The 22532-nt window shown below is 34.7% G+C and overlaps 1 protein-coding gene and 1 non-coding gene across 2 annotated transcripts; both read left to right on the plus strand.

Annotated features, from left to right (window-relative positions):
• The first annotated feature begins 8141 nt into the window (after positions 1–8141).
• On the plus strand, positions 8142–8250 carry LOC131161130 (small nucleolar RNA R71). Its single transcript, XR_009138289.1, has one exon. It is a non-coding gene; the product is annotated as a small nucleolar RNA R71 (small nucleolar RNA).
• An 8541-nt stretch (positions 8251–16791) lies between these two features.
• LOC131160959 (lysine-specific demethylase JMJ13-like) lies at positions 16792–20641 on the plus strand. The gene is made up of 9 exons (XM_058116828.1): positions 16792–17050; positions 17363–17519; positions 17731–17950; positions 18106–18159; positions 18251–18330; positions 18441–18718; positions 18811–19206; positions 19457–19749; positions 20387–20641. Exons 1-9 carry the CDS (start codon positions 16792–16794, stop codon positions 20639–20641), a joined length of 1992 nt encoding a protein of 663 aa, XP_057972811.1.
• The last annotated feature ends 1891 nt before the right edge of the window (positions 20642–22532 follow it).

Consider the following 22532-nt stretch of genomic DNA (forward strand, 5'->3'; position numbering starts at 1 on the left):
TATGTGTCCATGGTCCTCGTGATCATGATATTTGTGTTAACGCCGTTGTACGGAGTGGTGTGAGATTGGATAGTCGATGTGGTTTTTTTTTTTTTAAGAAGTGTGTGATCGCCCCCGGTGTATGGACTAGGTCAGGCAGACCCATCAGACTTACAGACTGTACTGTTGACTTGGCAGTGGTTGGCCAACCATTGTCAAGTCCCGCCTTCGGGCCACACAACCCAGTCATGTGGAGGTAATACATGACAATAGTCAGCTAACCTACCAGAAATGTTTTTATGTTATTATTATTATATAAGATGAAACATGCTTATGAAAATGCAATATGTTCTGCCATGATTTGATATATATATGTTTTCCCAAATTTGACAAAATAGTTATTGAATATGTTATGTATGGTATATGTACAACACGGAATACTCATTTTGTCACACACTAGTATTAGTTTATTTCCCTTACTGAGAGGTGTCTCACCCCTAAATTTTCTAAACTTTTCAGGAGCCCCAGGTAGGAGAGTGGGAAAAGCCCTGCTAAATTAGAGCTGTTGTAATGACCCGAAAAATATTGATATTTAAATAATTAAGAGGGAGGAAAATAAAAACAGGAACAGAAGAAGACAGTAGATTTTGTCGACGACATTGCATTTTGGAGAATATAATAATTTCAAGAAATTACCAAAATTCGTCGACAAGAAAATACCGAGAGACAGATTGGGTTACTCTAAATTTCGTCGACGAATACAGGGCTTTATCGACGAATTTATTGAAGGACTCGTCAACGAGATGACGTGTCTCGTCGACAAATCTAACCCTATAAGTAGGAAAAGTTTGGATTTTTATCCATTTACCCGCGTTCCTCTCTCTCTCTCTCTCTCTCTCTCTCTCTCTCTCTCTCTCTCTCTCTCTCTCTCTCTCTTTCTCTCTCTCTCTCTCTCTCTATGACTCTCTCTCTCTCACTTCTTTCTTCATTTCCGGGCCTGATTCTTACCGGATCGAAGATCTGAGGCTACCACGATGCTCTTGGCAAAGTTCTTTACAAGTCTGCCGGAACTGATCGTTGGAAAAGTTGAGTTGGATTTCATGCTAATCTTAGGGTAAGGTGTTTTATTTAGTATTTGTCTTTCCCCCAGTTACAAGAAATGTTGTAGGTAAGAAAATACTAATATTTGTTCTGAGGAATTGTGTTTTCAGGATGTTGAGTTAGGAACCCTGTGGGTATAGAGCTAGAGTTTTATAGGGGCTTTTCAGAGATAAGGTAAAAGAAATATGCTATGCTAGGGTTTTAAGAATATTAAAACAATTTTCATAGATGCATATATTCCAGTTATTATGCAGTTTCTACAGAACGAATGTTTTAATGGTGTGTGGCCTGAGTAGATATTTACCGGATGTAAAATTTATACAGTATTTCAGCATATCATGTTATATAGCATGTATATACAGTTATTCATAGATGATTAACAGACAAATTTATATAGAATGCTATGTTTTCCTAAATACCATAACACACAGTTTATGAAGACAGAATATACAGTTATAGCATCAAGATGCTACAGTTACTCAGATTTTACAGTACATAATTATAACGTTATGATTATTTTGGAAACATAATGAAAATAGTAAAGGTATATATATATAGATGTACTTATATAGTGTCAGATCCCTGTTAAGTTATTACAAACAGATACAGTTTACAGAGCATGGTACCGTTGCTATATAGAGATAGAGTGCATCCACATATCTCAGATAGTGTGTGGGTACCGTTTAACCGTGCTCAGAGAGGATGCAGCTCCCTAGTACACAAGGTAGAGGGGGCCGATTAGAAGAGGTAGCAGCCAGTCCCACGCTTAGGAGAGGATGCAATTCGGCCGGACTGAGGTAGTATAGAGTATGATGACTTACCTAAAGGGCCGACCAGATTAAGTCCCGCCTACGGACCGCACAACCCTGTCATGAGGGGTCAAATCATGACATATAGAGTCCCAAGAAAAAGAACACAGTTATATATATATATATATATATATAAATATATATATATATATATATATATATATACAAATTTATAGTTTTCATTGTATATAGTATGTTATAGCAATATGAATGATAGAAAGCTTAGATGATGCAGACGTTTTAAGCTTGTATATATGTGTTTTATAGAATTGCTAAATCATGTAGTTTTAAATATCATTATTTTATGACTCGGTCACCACACACTAGTAATAGCATATTTCCACTTACTGAGCGTCGACTCACCCCATTACTTTAACATTTTTCAAGTGAGCCAATTAAGCGAGCAGATCAGGCTCGCGGATAGAGAGTGTTTGGTCACCCTGGTTATAGGGTGAGTTTTTGACAGAGTTGTGTATATTTTTGAGTAGATGATGCTGGAGAGGTATTTTTGTATGACTGTGGTCTGTATATATTGAATTCTGGTATTGTATAGCATATATGTGAATGGTTGTACGATTTGTGTTTTCGATGCTTAGGTATGGATGTAGATACACAGATATATAATGGATAGAATTTTGAGGATGTTACAGCTGTTGTTTGCCCTTTTGAAGGGTAAGCTTTGGTAGGAACAATTGGAATTTTAGAGAAAATGTCCCTAGATTTTGTTGAGATATGTACATACTGAAATACAATGGTATAGTGAGCCTGGTATTTGTAGTAATGTGATGGAAGTTTTGTATTACAGATACAGTTTACAGAGCATGGTACCGTTGCTATATAGAGATAGAGTGCATCCACATATCTCAGATAGTGTGTGGGTACCGTTTAACCGTACTCGGAGAGGATGCAGCTCCCTAGTACACAGGGTAGAGGGGGCCGATTAGAAGAGGTAGCAGCCAGTCCCGTGCTTAGGAGAGGATGCAATTCGGCCAGGCTGAGGTAGTGTAGAGTATGATGACTTACCTGAAGGGCTGACCAGATTAAGTCTCGCCTACGGACCGCACAACCCTGTCATAAGGGGTCAAATCATAACATACAGAGTCCTAGGAAAAAGAATACAGTTATATATATATATATATATATATATATATATATATACAAATTTATAGTTTTCATTGTATATAGTATGTTATAGCAGTATGAATGATAGAAAGCTCAGATGATGCAGACGTTTTAAGCTTGTATACATGTGTTTTATAGAATTGCTAAATCATGTAGTTTTAAATATTATTATTTTATGACTTGATCACCGCACACTAGTAATAGCATATTTCCATTTACTGAGTGTCGACTCACCCCATTACTTTAACATTTTTCAGGTGAACCAGTTAGGCGAGTAGATCAGGCTCGCGAATAGAGAGTGTTTGGTCACCCTGGTTATAGGGTGAGTTTTTGACAGAGTTGTGTATATTTTTGAGTAGATGATGCTGGAGAGGTATTTTTGTATGGCTATGGTTTGTATATATTGAATTCTGGTATTGTATAGCGTATATGTGAATGGTTGTACGATTTGTGTTTCCGATGCTTAGGTATGGATGTAGATACACAGATATATAATGGATAGAATTTTGAGGATGTTACAGCTATTGTTTGCCCTTTTGAAGGGTAAGCTTTGGTAGGAACAATTGGATTTTTGGAGAAAATGTCCCTAGATTTTGTTGAGATATGTACATACTGAAATACAATGGTATAGTAAGCCTGGTATTTGTAGTAATGTGATGGAAGTTTTGTATTACAGATACAGTTTACAGAGCATGGTACCGTTGCTATATAGAGATAAAGTGCATCCATATATCTCAGATAGTGTGTGGGTACCGTTTAACCGTACTCGGAGAGGATGCAGCTCCCTAGTACACAGGGTAGAGGGGGCCGATTAGAAGAGGTAGCAGCCAGTCCCGTGCTTAGGAGAGGATGCAATTCGGCCAGGCTGAGGTAGTGTAGAGTATGATGACTTACCTGAAGGGCTGACCAGATTAAGTCTCGCCTACGGACCGCACAACCCTGTCATAAGGGGTCAAATCATGACATACAGAGTCCCAGGAAAAAGAACACAGTTATATATATATATATATATATATATATATATACAAATTTATAGTTTTCATTGTATATAGTATGTTATAGCAGTATGAATGATAGAAAGCTCAGATGATGCAGACGTTTTAAGCTTGTATACATGTGTTTTATAGAATTGCTAAATCATGTAGTTTTAAATATTATTATTTTATGACTTGGTCACCGCACACTAGTAATAGCATATTTCCATTTACTGAGCGTCGACTCACCCCATTACTTTAACATTTTTCAGGTGAACCAGTTAGGCGAGCAGATCAGGCTCGCGAATAGAGAGTATTTGATCACCCTGGTTATAGGGTGAGTTTTTGACAGAGTTGTGTATATTTTTGAGTAGATGATGCTGGAGAGGTATTTTTGTATGGCTATGGTCTGTATATATTGAATTCTGGTATTGTATAGCGTATATGTGAATGGTTGTACGATTTGTGTTTCCGATGCTTAGGTATGGATGTAGATACACAGATATATAATGGATAGAATTTTGAGGATGTTACAGCTATTGTTTGCCCTTTTGAAGGGTAAGCTTTGGTAGGAACAATTGGATTTTTGGAGAAAATGTCCCTAGATTTTGTTGAGATATGTACATACTGAAACACAATGGTATAGTGACCCTGGTATTTGTAGTAATGTGATGGAAGTTTTGTATTACAATATTATGATTATATGTTTTCTATTGCTTAGGTTTCCGTGTTGTGTTTTGATTTATCCCTGGTACCCACGGGTCCAGGTATATTATGATTTGCTGAGCTGGGGTTTATGATATTGATTATATATATATATATATATTAAAAAAAATGTGAAAATTAAGCAGGTCGTCACAGTAGGTATGGGATTTGCATCATTATTTGAAATTAAAGTGCTTGACTCACCACTACCAAGAGGAGGGTTAGCATTTTTACCTAAATTTTCTGCACCATGGGCAGGGTCACTCAAAACCTTACCATTCCTCGAAGTTGTAATAGCTTTCACTGATTTCACATTGGTTCCTTCACTAGTATTTTGAGATGATTGACTGTGCCCTTGTGGATTGGGTTGGGGTTGAGCTGGAAATTTCCCTTTCTCCTGGTTACTCAAAGTGGTGGTTACTCTAGTGAGAGTCCCTCCGATGTCATTGATGGCCTGGGAGTTCTGGTTGTTGATCGTGCTCTAACTCTGCATAAATTGTTGCAAGCTAACACTTTGCTGCTGCGTGGAGTCTTCCATTCCTCTTCTCTGCATTGAGGGCTGCTGATTTGGAAAATAAGGTGGTCCCAAGCCTTGGCCAGCAGCTGCATAAGGATTATATTGACTTGCTCCCTGCGTAGATGACCCCACTTGGTCATTTTTCCAACTAAGATTTGGATGATTTCTCCAACCTGCATTATAAGTATTAGAATAAGGTCCAGAAGAATTCTTAGAAACCATATGCACGGGGTTAGATTAATCAAGCAAAACTTCCTTAAAAGCAGGAATAGTTGGACATGCATCAATCACATGCCCTGGATGCTCACATATGCTACATTTTTCAGAAGATGATGGTAAAACATGCATTTCATTTACCTTCTTAAGCTCAATGGAATCTAACCTTTTAGACATCAATGCAAGTCTAGCATTCAAATCATCAACTTCTTTCAATTGATACTTACCACCTGTAACGACCCAGAAAATATTGATATTCAAATATTAAAGAGAGAGGAAAATAGATACAAAAACAGAAGGAGGCCGTAGACTTCATCGACGACATTGCATTTTGGAGATAATATTAAATAATCATAATTTCAGAAAATTGCTAAGCTTCATCGACGAACACAGGGTCTCGTTGACGAAGGTCTTCAGAATTTCGTCGACGAACACAGGGCTTCGTCGACGAGAAAATACCAAGAGACAGTTTGGGCTGCTCTAAATTTCGTCGACGAACACAGGGTCTCGTCGACGAATTTTGTGAAGGGCTCGTCGACGAACCTGGCCCTATAAATAGTGGAAATCTAGGATTTTTATCATTTTTCACCGAGCTCTCTCTCTCTCTCTCTCTCTCTCTCTCTCTCTCTCTCTCTCTCTACGTCTCTCTTCTCTCTTCGTTTTAGGCCCCACCAGTCGCCGGATCGATGATCCGAAGCTACCACGACGCTCTTGGTAGAATTCTCTACAAGTTTACTAGAGCGAATCGTCGAGAAAATGAAGTTGGATTTCATCCCAAATTCAGGGTAAGATCTTTTATTGAGTTTTTGACATTTTGGCAGTTATAGGAAATGATGTAGACTAAGAAATACTGATATTTTGTTCTGAGACATTGTGTTTTCAGGATGTTGGGTTAGGAATCCTGCGGGTATAGAGCCAGATTTTTATAGGAGTTTTTGAAAGTTGAGGTAAGGGAAATATGCTATCCTAGGAGTTTTGATAATGATATTAGAGATTTTATGGATGTATAACTCCACCATTTTACTATACAGAATTTTCAGAATATGAGTTTGAAACAGTAATTGTTTTAGAATATGAGTTTAAATGTTTGTGTGGCCTAAGTGATTTTCATGAGATGGAGAAATTTATATATCTCTATTAATATATATATATATATATATATATATATATATATATATATATATATATATATCATACTATACAGAATGCATGGAAGTAGACAGTATGTTTATATGGTTTTTCTCAATATACGAAATAATATAGAATATACAGATGTAGATATATATATATATTCACAGAGATTATATAGAGAATGTACATGCATTTATAGTTTTATAAGAATAGTTTCTTGAAACAGATATATATATATATATATATATATATATATATATATATATACACACACATATACATGTATACAATATTATTCAGATCGGTATTTATACCACAACTTTATACAGAATTTAGCATGTCATGTTTCCTATTACCGTAATATACAGACAAAGATACAATGGTAGCATCGAGATGCTACAGATGCAGTATACAATTTTACAATATGTATATATAGTACATAAAGATAGCGTTACGGTAATTTTGGAAACATGATGAAAACAGTAAAAGAGTATATATGTATATATGTATATAGTATCAGATCCTTGAGAAAATATATACAGACAGATACAGATTACAGAGCATGGTAAATATAAAGATAGAGTGCAACCACATATCTCAGATAGTATGTGGGTACCGTCAGCCGTGCTCGAAGAGTATGCAGCTCCCCAATACACTGGGTTGAGGGGGCTGGTTTGACGAGGTAGTAGCTAGTCTCGAGCTTAGGAGAGGATGCAGTTTGGCTGGGCTGAGGTAGTGTAGTGTATGATGACTTATCTGGAGGGCCAACCAGATAGAGTCCCGCCTACGGACCGCACAACCCTGTCATGAGGGGTCAAATCATGACGTACAGAGTCCCTGGGATAAAAGCACAGTTATATATATATATATATATATATATATGTTTACAATTTTATAGTATATGATGAGTATAGTATGATATTACCAGTATGAAAAGTAGAAAAACAAACGAAACAATATGTTTTAAATTGTGAAAGAAAGATATGTCTTACAGATGATTTATTTCATTACAGTTCAGTTATTATTTTTAAAAGTATCCTTATTTTAGTTGCCACACACTAGTGATAGCATATTTCCACTTACTGAGCGTCGACTCACCCCATTACTCTAACATTTTTCAGGTGAGCCAGTGAGGCGAGCAGATCAGGCTCACGAATAGAGTGTAGCTCAGATCACCCTGGTTATAAGGGTGAATTTTTTGTCAGAGTGGTGTATGTTTTTGGATAGATGACACTGGAGGGATATTTTTGTATGGTTTGTATATTCTGGATTCTGGTATTGTACAATTTATGTATAAATGGTTTTATGATTTGTATTTCCACTGCGTAGGGATGTTTATTATATATATAAAAAAATGATAAGAATTTTGAGGTCGTTACACCACCCCGACTAATACATTTTTGTTTTTCAGATCTATCATACACATTAGAGACATCCCAAGATTGGGCGTTTTTAGCCAAATAATCAAAATAGTCGAAAGCTTCTTCGGGCCCTTTATTGAAAAACTCACAATTGCACATTGTTTCTACAAATTGCCTAATCTTTGTTGCAACCCCTCATAGAAAACTAATGACCCTCCAATTCTCATACTCATGGTGAGGACATGCATTTAAGAGATCTTTGAAACGTTCCCAACACTGATAAAATGTTTCCACATCCTTTTGGAAAAAAGTTCATGATTTGTCTTTTCAAAGCATTAGTTCTTTGCATGGGAAATTTTTTTTTAAAAACTCAGTTTGCATTTCTTGCCAAGTCCCAATGGATCTTGGTCTTAAGGAATTCAACCAGGTTTTTGCCTTATCTTTTAAAGAAAATGGAAACAATTTTAGTCTTATTACCTCCTCAGTGCATGTTCTGTCCATGAATGTGGAACACACTTTTTCAAACTCTTTAATATGCAAATATGGGTTTTCAGATTCAATGCCATGAAAATGAGGTAACAATGGAATCATCCCAGGTTTAAAATTAAAAGCATTTACATTCAAAGGTAGAATAATGCAGGATGGGGTGCTGGTCCTAACAGGTTGCAAATATTCTCTGAGTGTCCTATTAGGGTTCTCCCTATCATGATGTTCATTCTCAGCCATGATGCTATGAGTGTCAGATGATGATTCAAGTGATTCAAGTGAAATAGGTGCACTCGATGATGAGATGGATGAGTCTGTCCTAACCAGTCTAAATGTGTTATCTCTAGCCCAACCAGACATACAAAATCAGTATAAACGAAATAAAACAAAAATAAAAGCAAACAGGTCAAAGGAGAGGAAGTAGATATCACCCAGGCTGTGAAGACGTTCACAGCTCTATAAATACCCTCTCTGAAATTTGAGAAACACTTTGATGACACCAATTAATCCTCGGCAACGGTGCCAAAAACTTCACTCATTCTGAGTTATGCTTCCAAGTGCAGAAGTGTCAAGTTGTATCAAGGATGAGTCCAAGATTGTATTCCATAGGGACCACTGAGTATCAAAGTATTTGTGAAAGTTTAGTGAAATCCTGTTGCTGTAAAATGTGGGTTGAAAATCTTTTTGATCTTTTATGATTTTGAAAACAACAAACAAAGTGGGAGATGCTTAAGTAAACTATCAAAATGAGACTGAAATTTTATCAATTTTCCAAAAATGTAAATCTAATAACGCAATCAAAACTAAATAGATTAATTGAAACAATTTTACCAAACACTCGGGTTACGGGTTCAACGTCTATTTGCTTCCACCGTTTACTAATTTCCTAGGCCTTACTCCTCTTCTTGTTAATCCAATCAAGACATTAATAAGATGAAATTTTATTACTAAAGATCGAGTAAATTGGCCACATCCAAATGGAAGAAAATAAAAACTCTCATTAAGTATCAACCGAATTTTATGTAAAAATTAGTTGATTAAAATCCTAGATTAGATCAAGGTTTTGATGTGCCTATTGTCAACAACAAAACAAGAAATAAGAGCCAACGATTTATCAACGATGCCTTCAATATTTGGTTTTAACCAAATAAAAGTTTAACAATAATTTCTTAAGAGAACTAATAAATCATGGAAAACAAACGACATTGACCCACAACCCAAGTTACCGAACTTAGCCACTCATGCTTGCAATCCACAATTTTCGGGTCAAATTAATTCCACGGTGGCTCATTGCATCAATAAAATGAAAGACAACAAATTAAAACAACTAATTATTTCAATCTTGAAACATTTAAGATAACAAACTAAAAGATAAAAAAATTAAATTAACCTAATAAATCACTGAAATAACAACGTAAAAATTAATACTTAAACTCAACATTAACAACTCAAACAAAATCTTTAGACAAACATCAAAGTAAAGAGACAAATTGAAAGAAAGATTAATAAACTCAACAATACTCTAAATATAAATACTCAATGTCATAATCACTTCAAACTCAACATCAAAACATCTATTTAGTTAATAATAAAGTAAACAATAAGCAACTAAACTATTTATTTAAAGAGAAAGAAGTAGAAAGAGAGAGAGAGAGAAAGAAAGAAAGAAGGCCGTAGGTGTGCTCTCCCACACAGTAGCAATAGCTGCTGTCCCCAGCTGCTCTCATGCAGCTCCCCCTTGAAGACCTCCAAAAAACCCTTCTTTTGCTCCCCTCACTATTTCCTTTCTTGCCCTCCAAAACAATACATGCTCGGCTACCCTTGTGCGCCCAACAGTACCCACGGGTTCCCAGCACTGCCCATGGGTTCCAGCGCCTCTTTCTTCTTGGACACACACACGACGTCACCCCTTTTTTTTATGTGCATGGCTGGGTCAATTCAGGGACCCGACCCACCCCTTTTTTTGTTTGATTTGTTTTGTTGTTTTTTTTTTTTTTTTTTCTTTTTGTTTCTTTTAGCTGCCAGCCCACCTTGTATTTTGATTCAAGCCCAACACGGCACTCTTGCACAATAGACACACACACACACACACACACACACACACACACACACACACACACACACACACACACACATATATATATATATATATATATATATATATATATGTTCACATGTATATTTTTTTCTTCTTGATTTTCTTTCCATTAAATGTCCAAGGGGACCTTCGGCGTGTAGATTCTCAAACGATGCGCACGGATTGCATGGCTTCTTCATTTAATTCTCACGGATCTTTACTTGATTCTTGGCTCACATACACAGCTCTTTCTGAACACAACAACGTACAAGTACATGCTTGACATCCTGTATATTTTAAATTTCAATCTTGATCTCCAAAAATGGTCCTGTAATATTAAAACATGAATGACCGTAAATTTCCTCGACAAAATAGAATAATTATCGAATGAACTCATTGATTAAAAAGATGGACATACTCGAGCATTTGATTAAAATTATGACCTTTAATGCATGAATTTAAATGTTGAATTACCCTATTTTTGACGCGTAATCAGTGTTTGGAAGTGGTATTTGGCTAATATAGGGTTTTGATAGTTGAGAGAATTTAGCCCTAATTAAGTTTGCTAATCCTTGCTAATCATGACAAATGAATGAGTATATATGGACAAGGAGAAATTTTTGACCGTTGGGGATATAGTGGGTATAATTAAATTTGTTTAAAAAACCATTAAGAATATTAACCATTTTTACCTCATTTTAAAATTCGATAAAAAACATTTTAACCCACGAGGTTCAGGTGCTTGGCCAAAGGTTCGGGTGCCTGAACAGACACAGTCAAAAATTCATCTTTTAGATGTTCGGGTGCCTGAAAGATGAGTCAGTTGGTTGAATTAAAGTTAGTAGCAATTGTTCGATAATTCGGGTGCTCGACTCACAGTTTGGTTAACCGAACTAGGTAGTTCGGTCGCCCGAGCCTCCTTTTGAATGTAGACTCTCGGTCGTCCGAGTAGTTGAAAAGTGCCCTGACAGGCTTTCGGGTGCGTGAGGAAGATATGTTCAAAATAGGTTCGAGCGCCCGAAGACCAAGTCAACATGTTGACTGGTTCAGTCGCCCAAGCCGTTTTACACGGCAAAGGTTCGGTCACCCGAACCCTCTCAACTTTTCCCATTAAGTGCATTTTAGCCTTATCTTGATTCCCCTAATTAAGATAAAGTGATGTAGGGAACTTGTATCCTTAGTGTAAGTACCCAAGGTCCAACTATGGTCGTTTTGAGCATACCTACCTACCATGCATGATGCAAATTATTACAAGTCATACACGTGCACAGTTCATAATAAATTACATATCAAAATGAAGAAATAATCAAATGAATACAAATTATAACACATAGATCTTCATTTTTTGGCACGAACATAACACGCCATCATGATATGTCTTTTAGTCTTGAAGCGGCGCACAAGGTGAACCTGCATGCAATTCTCAGTATAATCATTAGTATCAAGAGTATTTGTCATAATCAAAACTAGGTGTGACTTATAGGGTCAACAATTACTTTTCTTATTATATGCGATTTTATTTTCTATATTATTCATCATTAATTGCTGCATTGCACGATCTGGTTTCGCACACATTAATTTGCACAACAAGCACATTTATGCATCGATACAATCTTATAAACTTTGTGCTTTAGAAAAAAGCCATGTACATATTTTAATTTTTTGATTATTGCAATGATGTCTTCATTCATTCCACTACAATCCTTGTTATTAATGCCGTATTATTGGATTATTGTTTTTACCATTAATTTTTTTCTAGGTCTTGACCACATGATGGAAATAAAGTCATTTATATTTGTTTTTAGATGAGCATTTTGAATGCTTTCTTGATTGTTGGCATCACCAATTGGTTTAAATTTTAAAATCAAAATGTTGTTGCTTATTAAAAATCCTAAATTATGTTTTTAAGGGAGTTTGTGTGCACTGGATGATTGTCAATATATAGATCTTCTAAATTTGCTTTTACTTATTTATTTTTTTATTTATTATTTTAACATATAACTTTGGACTATCTTTAATGATTTGCATTAATTGAGCTAAGCAAACGACAAGGTAGGCATAGAGTTGTGCTTAAAGAATGTTTGGAGAGATGAAAAATAAGCATGTCCATCCATAAATAAGGAGAAATGGTACGTTGTTGACAAAAAACATGAGCTAGTAATGTTAATTGATCGACCCTATTCTCCTATAGAAGATGATTAATGATAGGGGTGGTAAAACGAGCTAATGGGTTGGGTTCGGATGAGTTATAAATGGGTCGAGGTTAAACGGATTCAGATTTGGGTTGACTCATTTATTAACGGATAACTATTATGTAAATTCAAACCCACTCGTTTAATAAACAAGTCATCCATTTTAAAAAATATAATTTATTTATTTAAATTTTTTTTAAAAATTTCATATAAAATGACACACACACACACACACACACACATATAACACTCATTCATTTTATTTCTCAATGGGTCATAAACAGGTCACTCGGCGGGTGACTTGATCCGAATCCATCTAACCCATTTAATAAACAGGTTAGGTCCGAATTGATCTGTTTATAAATGGATAAACTTGTATTAAACCCAAAATCGGTTTAAATGGACAGGTCACGGGTCATCCATCGGGTTTAGACCCATTTTACCACTCCTAATTAATGCTAAATTTTTGCAATTAGGCTCCATGATGAGATGATGATGGAAAAGGATGACATGATTTATGATTTTGTGCTCATTGATACATTTGGTATTCTTTACCAATTTCCAAACTGAAGAGTATAAACTCCAATATGAAAGTAGTAAAATATTGAGTCTCTTGTTGAGGCTTCATATATTTATGCGATAAGAAATCTAATTAAAAACAATATTTATCATTATTTCAAAAATTAAAATTGACCATAAATTTTAAAAAATGAAAGACGCTGACGTGTCGATGGATAAGGGAAGAGATTCAAGAATTTCTAATCATATTTGCACGATGACCACGTAGTAAGAGACCAAAAAATATGACATAATATACTTTTAAATGTATTTTTATACTATGACTTAACTCTAAATTAAATTAAGATTTCAAAGTTTATTGTATGTATATATTTTCATCTTTGGGTCATCATCATTTATAAAGAAAGAAGACATATACATAATTTAGTATTGAACTTTGTGAACTTGAAAATGGATCAACTTATTTATTATATAACTTTTGGCTGACCAAAAAAAGTTAAGGTACATATTATGTATGTAAAAAAATTGAAATTACAATTTATGTATATTTACTTTACGTTTGGATAGATCTTGGATTTGGATTTGTAATAGATCTGGATATGGTTTGAAATTGATACTCCCAAACACAACAAATTTATTCAATCATTATTTGATTTATATTGAATTTGCTTGTTCATAAGTTGGCTAAGCAATTGTGGCGAACGGTTGGACTCTCACCAAAAAACAATTTTATTGTTCTAAAAAATTCGTTCTGGTAGGTTGGAATATTCGTGTATGTATCTCTAATTGTCTAAGCTTTAACAAAACTAGGTTTAGTCCAATAAAAGAGTAATCTTTTCATTATTTTGTTTTGTCTTAATTTGTTGGGTCAAATTTGTCAAAATTGTTTCATTTTCAAAATTTTCAAAACATTAATTTAGTTTATCTTTGAATTCATAGATTCGGATTAAATCAATGCTTTTAATTGGGAACGAGAAAGGAAATGAAAATGGAAAAGGGAAAAGGAAACTCATTTTTTATTATATTTTTTCTCTTATGTCAAACATTATTAGAAATAAAAATTAAGAAAGATAAAATATTAATTATACATAAAATCAAAATCTTATCCATTATTTTGATATATCTTACATTATTATTATTTTAATTTTCTTAATAATCAAATATGAAAAAGTAAATTTTTTTTTCATATTTTACTTTTCTTTCTCAAACATTTTCGAAACTCCAAATCGAACAAAAGAAAAGTATTTTTAAATTTTAAGTATTGGAATTGACCAAAAATAAACAAGAATTTGAATATTTGTATTTTTATTATAGAAAGAAAAATTATTTAAAAACTTATTTTTGATTCCCCAAATCAAATGCAAGTTTAATTTTATTTTTTTAAAAAAACAAACGTTATCAAACTAAAATAGAGAGAGAGAGAGAGAGAGAGAGAGAGAGAGATTTTGCACCGACTTTAGAATGACGGCAAAACGCGATTGTCCCCCATATCACTCGGTTGCTCCGTAACGGCTAATTCAACTATGTGCTGCGCTTGTGCATCAAGCCCCGTGGTCCATCGTTCTCAGATCGTTCCACGTGTTTCCCAAAGTTCAGAATTTCAATCGGACCGTTCACTTCCGACGCGTCACGATCTAGTATGCGCTTATACACACAAGTAACACTCTGAATCTTTTCAACATTCCCGAGTTGCCCTCCCCGCTCCCGCTATATCAACCTGCATCTCTTCCTCAAGAATTCAATTTTGGAAACTCTTCGGTCTTGATTTCCTCTTCTGCGCTCGTACCCATTTTTCATCACTCCGCATTCAATAAAAAATATCTTTGTTTTCGATTACATATCTTTATAGTAAGATCATTCTGGGCCGGAATCCTTGGTTCTTGCATTTTGTTTTTCGATTTTGATCGGATTTGGGATTGGGATTCAAGGTTTTTTTTTTCGGTGGGGCGGTGAATTTCTATTTGGGATTTGGAGAGCCGAAACACCGCGAGATCTGGTGTTCACATGGTACTCTAGATTTCTCTCTCGGATCATATTCTTTTATTTAATAATAATTATGTTTTTTTTTTCTTCGATTTATTACTCGACTCTCTTTCTTATTCTTTGTGTTGCATGTGATTCGCGCTGTAGAATGTGTAAAATTAAGAGAAAGCATCATCAATTACTTTTCCGACTAATCTTTTTTTTTTCTTTTGGGTTCTTTGACTTAGTTTCTGATGTTTTTGATATACTTTCCGTATTCATAGCTAATTTTAAACAGAATATCAGGAACTCTTTGTGGTCTCGCAATGTATTTATGGAATCTATTGTTGTTCTTGCGGTTCTTTGTTATGCTTTTCTTAGATATTCTTTTCTTTTCGTTTCTTTTGATTTTTAATATGATTCTGTTTTCATAAGTTTGTTTTTATGCGGTGCATCTCTCAAATTGAATGAATTGCGTAAGAAAAGTACATTGCCCACTTATAATCCAATTTCAAATGCATTACCCACTTTTCGTTTTCAGTATGACGTAAAATTTTTTTAGTATCCCAATTTCGAAACAATTATACTGGACCGGATTCTTTTGGCAGATTCAATGAAAAGGAACTTTAGTTTTTTCATTCGTTTGAATTTAAGCCAGGCAAGTAATAAAACTTAAACGACTGTATTTTTATAGTAATTCCTTTGGAATTTTCTGCTTTCTTGGCTGAACTTTTGAAGAAGTTCGTAAGTAATTTTTTACCCAAATTTATCTGCTAATTTCAGTCATGCATGAATGAGGACGCTCTTCATTCACTAAAGAAAGCAGCAATGGCAGCCATATTCTTCAAACTAGGATAGCAATGACGGTTTTGACAGTCGTCCAAATTATCCTGCTTGGGCTTGGTTAGTGTCTCAGTTTAAGCTTACAGCACAGTCAGTGGGTTATAATTTATTTTCTTTTAAAAATATGCTTATATTTCCTTGTAAAATAAAATTTAAAAAATGAAGAATGCCCACTGAAATATGCTTGCAGAATAGCTGTACTGTTCATTACTTAATTTAAGCTACTGAAACATCAAGCCTTTATGCATGCCTGAGTTTGATAGTTGCCATTGTGATCTCTCTGAGTCATTGAAGATGGACTTGAGTGTCTTGCAGCTGATATTTCTGTGCATGCTTATTTTCTGCCCACTTAAGCTGGTTTGATTTATTAATTTAATCCTGTGATTGTACATTCACATTGAATCATAATTAGTTTTCTTTTGGATTCCTAATGGGACTGTCTGCAAAGTAATTGGAAAATTTTCCTTTCATGAATATCTGAGTTTTCATTTTATGACAAATCGCCAGCGCAGAGGAAAAAAACTTATAATGCTACAAAAACACCATAAACCATTTTTCAAATGCTCTGTAATTTTTGTATGATATTCACAAATGAAACATAGTTGTATTTTTAGTGTTTGTGTTCTTATGCATGTCTTTAGTACATAGAGTGCTGTTTAATGAGTTTGTCAGTTATGTTTCTTGGCAGGTATAACTAGGAAGGAAAGGTGTGTCTAGTTGAAGATGATGGGTCACAAAAATGATGCATAAGATCAAGGGTTGCTCCAGAAATTGTAAAAGCTACCCATATGAAAACCATGGGCATTGTTAAGGCCTCAAATGCAATTGCATCTTGCAAAATGAGAGGAAGCAATAAGAATAATTCATTTTCTTTATCAAGCCGTTCTTCAACCATATTAGATGTCTCCACAAAGAGCAAAGTGGATCAGTTTAACACAGCTGGTTTAGAATGGATTGACAAAATTCCAGATTGTCCTGTATTCCATCCATCAAAGGAGGAGTTTGAGGATCCTTTAGCATATCTGTGGAAAATTGCTCCAGAAGCTTCAAAATATGGTACATGACACTTAAAACCTATATTTTTTGTACAATTTGTTGAGGAGTTTGTGTTGAAACTTGCATTCTTTTCTGATAGCATAAGAATGAGTTGATTTTTACCCCTCTTTGTAAGAGTTTGAGAAGAAGGGCTTTCTAATATTTCACTAAATGACCCAACTTCTATAACATCTTTGCAGTTATTGTGGTTTTCTTTTCTTCATGCATTTCAATGATCTGTTTTAGATTATAAAATAACTGAACTGTTTAGTTTCAAGGTTCTCTATTTTGGTTCTTTAACTTTAGTCAAATTATAAGTGATTGATTTTTCAGGAATTTGTAAGATTGTTTCTCCTTTGAATGCTTCCATACCACCTGGAATTGTATTAATGAAAGAAAAGAAGGGTTTTAAATTTACAACTAGTGTGCAACCTCTTCGGCTTGCAGAGTGGGACATGGATGACAAGGTCACATTCTCTGTGAGTGGAAGGTAAATTTCATACAACTTTTGAAATGAGCATGCTGAAGGGTTAGCATTTTGTGAGTACTTTCCTTGCTTTCGAGAGAAAAAAGAGCTCTGGTTATGAACCTTCATTCAAGCAAGGACGATAATTTCAAAATGCTAATATATGATGGCTATAATATTTCATTGTTTATTAGTATAAAATATGATGTTTGAGCAGTATGCGTTTATCTTCCAGAAATTACAAACTGAGAGATTTTGAGAAGAAGGCAAACAAGGTGTTTACTCGCAGATACTGTTCTTCTGGATCTCTTCCTTCCACATACTTGGAAAAGGAATTTTGGAATGACATTGCTTCTGGAAAGAAAGGAACAGTTGAATATGCTATCAATGTTGATGGCAGTGCTTTTTCATGTGATCCTAATGATCAGATTGGAAAAAGCCAATGGAACTTGAAGGTTTTGATTCGTATCCTATTTCTCTGCTTTGAAGGTTTCCTAGTTTTTATCCATCGTTTGTAGCTGCATTGAAGGTTTTTAGCTTTGTAGAGTTTTATGCATATTGGGCTTGTTCATTTCCTAGTTTGTTCATATTTTGTATTTCAAAATCTCAGGCTCTTCCACGGCTGCCAAAATCCACACTGCGTTTGCTGGAAAATGTGATTCCGGTATTGTGTCTGACCTTTTTAATTAGTTTGTCAAATTTTCTTTGCTAAATCCATCGAGCTTCCTCTTTAACTTCTTTTGAATTGATATCAGGGTGTAACAGATCCCATGCTTTACATTGGAATGCTATTCAGTATGTTCGCGTGGCATGTGGAGGATCATTTTTTGTACAGGTATATATATTGCAGCTCCTGGGATCCTCTTATGTATTTATACAAGTTGATTTTGGCAGAGGTCTGTTTGTACTTCCTCTCTTTTATACTTTTCTCTTTCCAAATTTCAGCATTAACTATCATCATTGTGGTGCGATTAAGACTTGGTATGGGATTCCCGGTCATGCAGCTCTGGCATTCGAAAAGGTAGCCATGGATCATGTATATTCTTCTGATATTCTCTCAGTTGAAGGGGAGGATGGAGCTTTTCATTTGTTGGCAGAGAAAACGACGATGTTTCCTCCAAAGATTTTGCTACAACATGATGTGCCTGTCTACAGGGCTTCACAAATGCCGGGTGACTTTGTTATCTCTTTTCCAAGGGCATACCATGCAGGATTCAGTCATGGTACTGTACATCTCTCTCTCTCTCTCTCTCTCTCTCTCTCTCTCTCACACACACGCATTATGTAGTAATCTGTTTACTTTCCATAATGTCAGGCTTTAATTTTGGTGAGGCAGTAAACTTTGCAATTGGTGATTGGTTTCCATTTGGGGCAGCAGCTAGCGAACGTTATGCACTTCTCCACATGGTTCCAGTTCTTCCTTATGAGGAACTTCTTTGTAAAGAAGCAATGCTTCTTGACAAGTTTTCAAAACATGAAGTTTTAGATCAGTCAACTACAGAATTGGCATCTTATCATAGCATTAAAGATTCTTTCATACACCTAATACGATCCCATCATCATGCTCGCCAGTCTTTAATTGACTCAAGAGATTTTTTGAGTGTCTCTGCTTATTCTCAAGGAACTATATTATGCAGCCTCTGCAAACGTGACTGTTTCGTGGCACACATTAATTGCAGTTGCAACTTCCATCCTGCTTGCCTTTTCCATGGTATGTAAACCTGCTAGTAGTACTTCAAGTTTTAGATTGCTTTCAGGGTAGGTGATTAGTATCATCTTTAAATAAAACCATTATTTTTAAGTCATTACAATTTCAATTTTATTTTTTCTCCATAATGTTTATAAATGAGTGTGTTTTATTAACCAGTGAGATGAGAGCTTTAAATGCTATGAAAACTTTTATGCCTGTCACTCGAATAATCCATTTTGATGAAACAGTTGGTCATGATTTTTCAATGCAGAGAATGGGTCGCTTGACTTTCCATGTGGGAGCAACTATGTTCTTTTCCTAAGGGAAAACATAACAAAGATGGAAGATGTGGCCCGGAAGTTTGAGCAGGAAAGAGAAATATTGCATGATGTTCGGCAACAGATGGCATGTATAGATAGCAAGCGCATGCAGCTAACAGAGATCCCTTCTGTTGAAAATGGGCATACTCCATACAGTGACAGCAAGTGTGAAGCAAACCCTGAATTTCAAAAAGAGAACAGAACTGTGAAGAATGCAATGGATTTGAAGCTTTCAGAACTGCAGGTTATTTTCTTTATACTTGATTAATTGATTTACATTTTTTATAGTTCTGCTTAGATCTGCTGTATAGATGTATTTTCTGGTATTAGAAATTAGCAATGCTATCCATAGCTGTTCTATTTGCTCTCTAGTCCCCATGTTCCTTTTAGCTGGACCTAGGAAAATGGTGTTATGAATGCTTTTCTTGTGACTTGACTGCTCATTTACAGCACATCAAAGCCTTTTTTTTTTTTTTTCAGCCCTGTGCATGGTGAATTTCTTACGTTTATTTGTTTTGTTTTGCTTTTGCCCCCTTTAGTCTATTGATGCATACCAGTGCATGGTACTCGTATAAGGAATGACGAACATATGAAACATATCCTTTACTTTTACATCATGTTTGTTTTGTGCAATAGAATGGGCAGAGAAAAGAGTGGAATGAACATTTGAATGGAGAACATGACAAAATTTAGTGATAAAATTGATTCCATTACCATTAATTCTATTCCATTCCTACATATCAAACGTGCAGTTTTGAACTAATCGGTTGCCAGGTTTCTGCAAGTTCTAAACGAATAACATGTGAAGCTAAACCATTTTATAATCTGTTTTGAACTTTAACCATTTTTATAATTTCTTTAACTCTTTTGTTCATGAACAGGACATTAAGCAACCAAGCAAGCTTTGCCCTGAACGAAGGAATGGTGGAGGAACCATTACAACTGCCAAAAAGACTGCGTTGATGAAGCTAAGAGAAAGACGGAATGCTGATATTGGTGCTGGAAAGACTCTGAAGAGTGAGGTGGAGCATCATGAGATGAGAGAACCATTAATTTCTTGGAATGGAAAAAGAGCAAGAAGGAACCGTAAACTGCAAAATACAGCAAATAAATCCAGAAGTTTTGTCCCTGTATAGTGATCAATTCAAAGCCTAAGCCACTAACTGGCAGACTGTAGAAATTAACAAGATTCTTTGATAACGTTTCAATAATGAAGGAAGCTATGATTAACTACAGGGGCAGCAGCTTCAGTTACAAGTACAGAAATTAAACAAAGATCCTTTGTGACTGTAGAAATTAACAAGATTTTTTGATAACGTTTCAATAATGAAGGAAGCTATGATTAACTACAGGGGCAGCAGCTTCAGTTACCGAGTACAGAAATTAAACGAAGATCCTTTGTTCCGGACTTGATTTTGCAGCGCTAACCATATAATTTTTTTTTTCCTTTATATTTGAACCTAGCTTAGGGAAAAAGAGAGTAGTAGTTTAGGAGATGCTCAGTATGTATATTTGTTACATAAGGTGAATTTTGTGAACAGTGGCATATTAGTATTACCTCTGGCTTTTAGGTCAGTCTGCTGCTTATGTGCTTAAATTTTGTGAAGAAGAGAGAGGAACACTTGGTTATAATAATTCATACCAAATTCCATTTAGTTGAATCTTCTATTTCATTGATCATCACAATTACTCTATTTTTCTGAACCACTTGAATCATAGAGACCTGTGCTGCTATATTATTTCATTTGGGGTTGGTTTACACTTTACATAAGTGACTTGAGAAGTTTTTCCTTGTATATGTACTTGGACAAGGAAAAAGCTTCACAACTACAATATTTATCATTCATGCACGCACCTTTATTGTCCCACATTTGAAGATTATGAAAAGATGTTTTCCTACTTTCCGTCTTTCGAACTAAACTTGGTATCTTCTAGTATTGGGTTAGTTAATGCACTTACAACAAGCCCATGCCACAACCTTGCGCATACATTTTATGAGCCCTTTTTATTTTTATGTTATCATAGTACTATGGTTTTCTTTGCGTCCTCTATTTTCATTTTTCTTAAAATTCTGTCTCCTCTAAACTTTTAGGTTTGTCAGGTTCCATTCAATATTGTAATAGCTACAGCTTCTATTGTATTTCAGCCGATTTTATATTTTAGGTCTTTGTAAATTGTTCTTGGTCTGTAATTTATATTTTACTTTTGCATCTTTTTGTAAATGCTACTTTGTATCATCGCTATACTCAATTAAAGTGTTTTTACAACGTATAAGTTTGCTAAACTAGTTTGCCCAATATAACATAGAAGTCAGCAAGGACAGCATTAAAAAGAATGTAGGCTAGGTCTGAAAATTTCAACTATATTGAATTATTGATGCAAAAGGGAAGTGACTTTCCTAGTTTCCGGGAGTCTTCATGTCTAGCTTGTCATTTTCCCCCAAACTGTTCTTTAAAATTATTAAAATAAACAATACACTTTTATTTGAACAAAAAAATTTTACTCGGTAAGAAAAATTTATAAGGCTATGTTTGGCTTGCGTAATGCTTATTCTTAGGAATGGATTAGTTTTAGTAGATCAGTTACAATTAGTTATACAAAAAATTATATTATTTTTATAAAGTAAATAATAATGTGAAATATTTTATGAATTCATTACTATTCCAAATTTCATGTCTATTACTTTCTTGTTACACGTTGAATGAAATAAATGAATATATAAGGATAACTATTTCCTTGATTCCTAAAATTTAAATTGTATTTCGTCTTATTCTAATTAGTAGTTATTCCACTAAATCAAATGAGTCATAAGGGTCCATTTGGATCATGGATTTAACTTGGGAAAACGGAAAGTAATGGAAAATAAAGATGAAACTCATTTTTCCTTATATTTTCCTCTATTAAATACTATCAAAAAATAAAAGTTTGTTTTAATATGACTAAGGATTAGGAAAACTAAATATTAATGATGTGTAAAATCAAAATTTTGTTCACATATTTGGTATATATTTTTTAATTTTTTTTCAC

The sequence above is a fragment of the Malania oleifera genome, chromosome 7 (genome assembly GCF_029873635.1).
Source record: "Malania oleifera isolate guangnan ecotype guangnan chromosome 7, ASM2987363v1, whole genome shotgun sequence".
In the NCBI taxonomy this organism is placed as follows: domain Eukaryota; kingdom Viridiplantae; phylum Streptophyta; class Magnoliopsida; order Santalales; family Ximeniaceae; genus Malania; species Malania oleifera.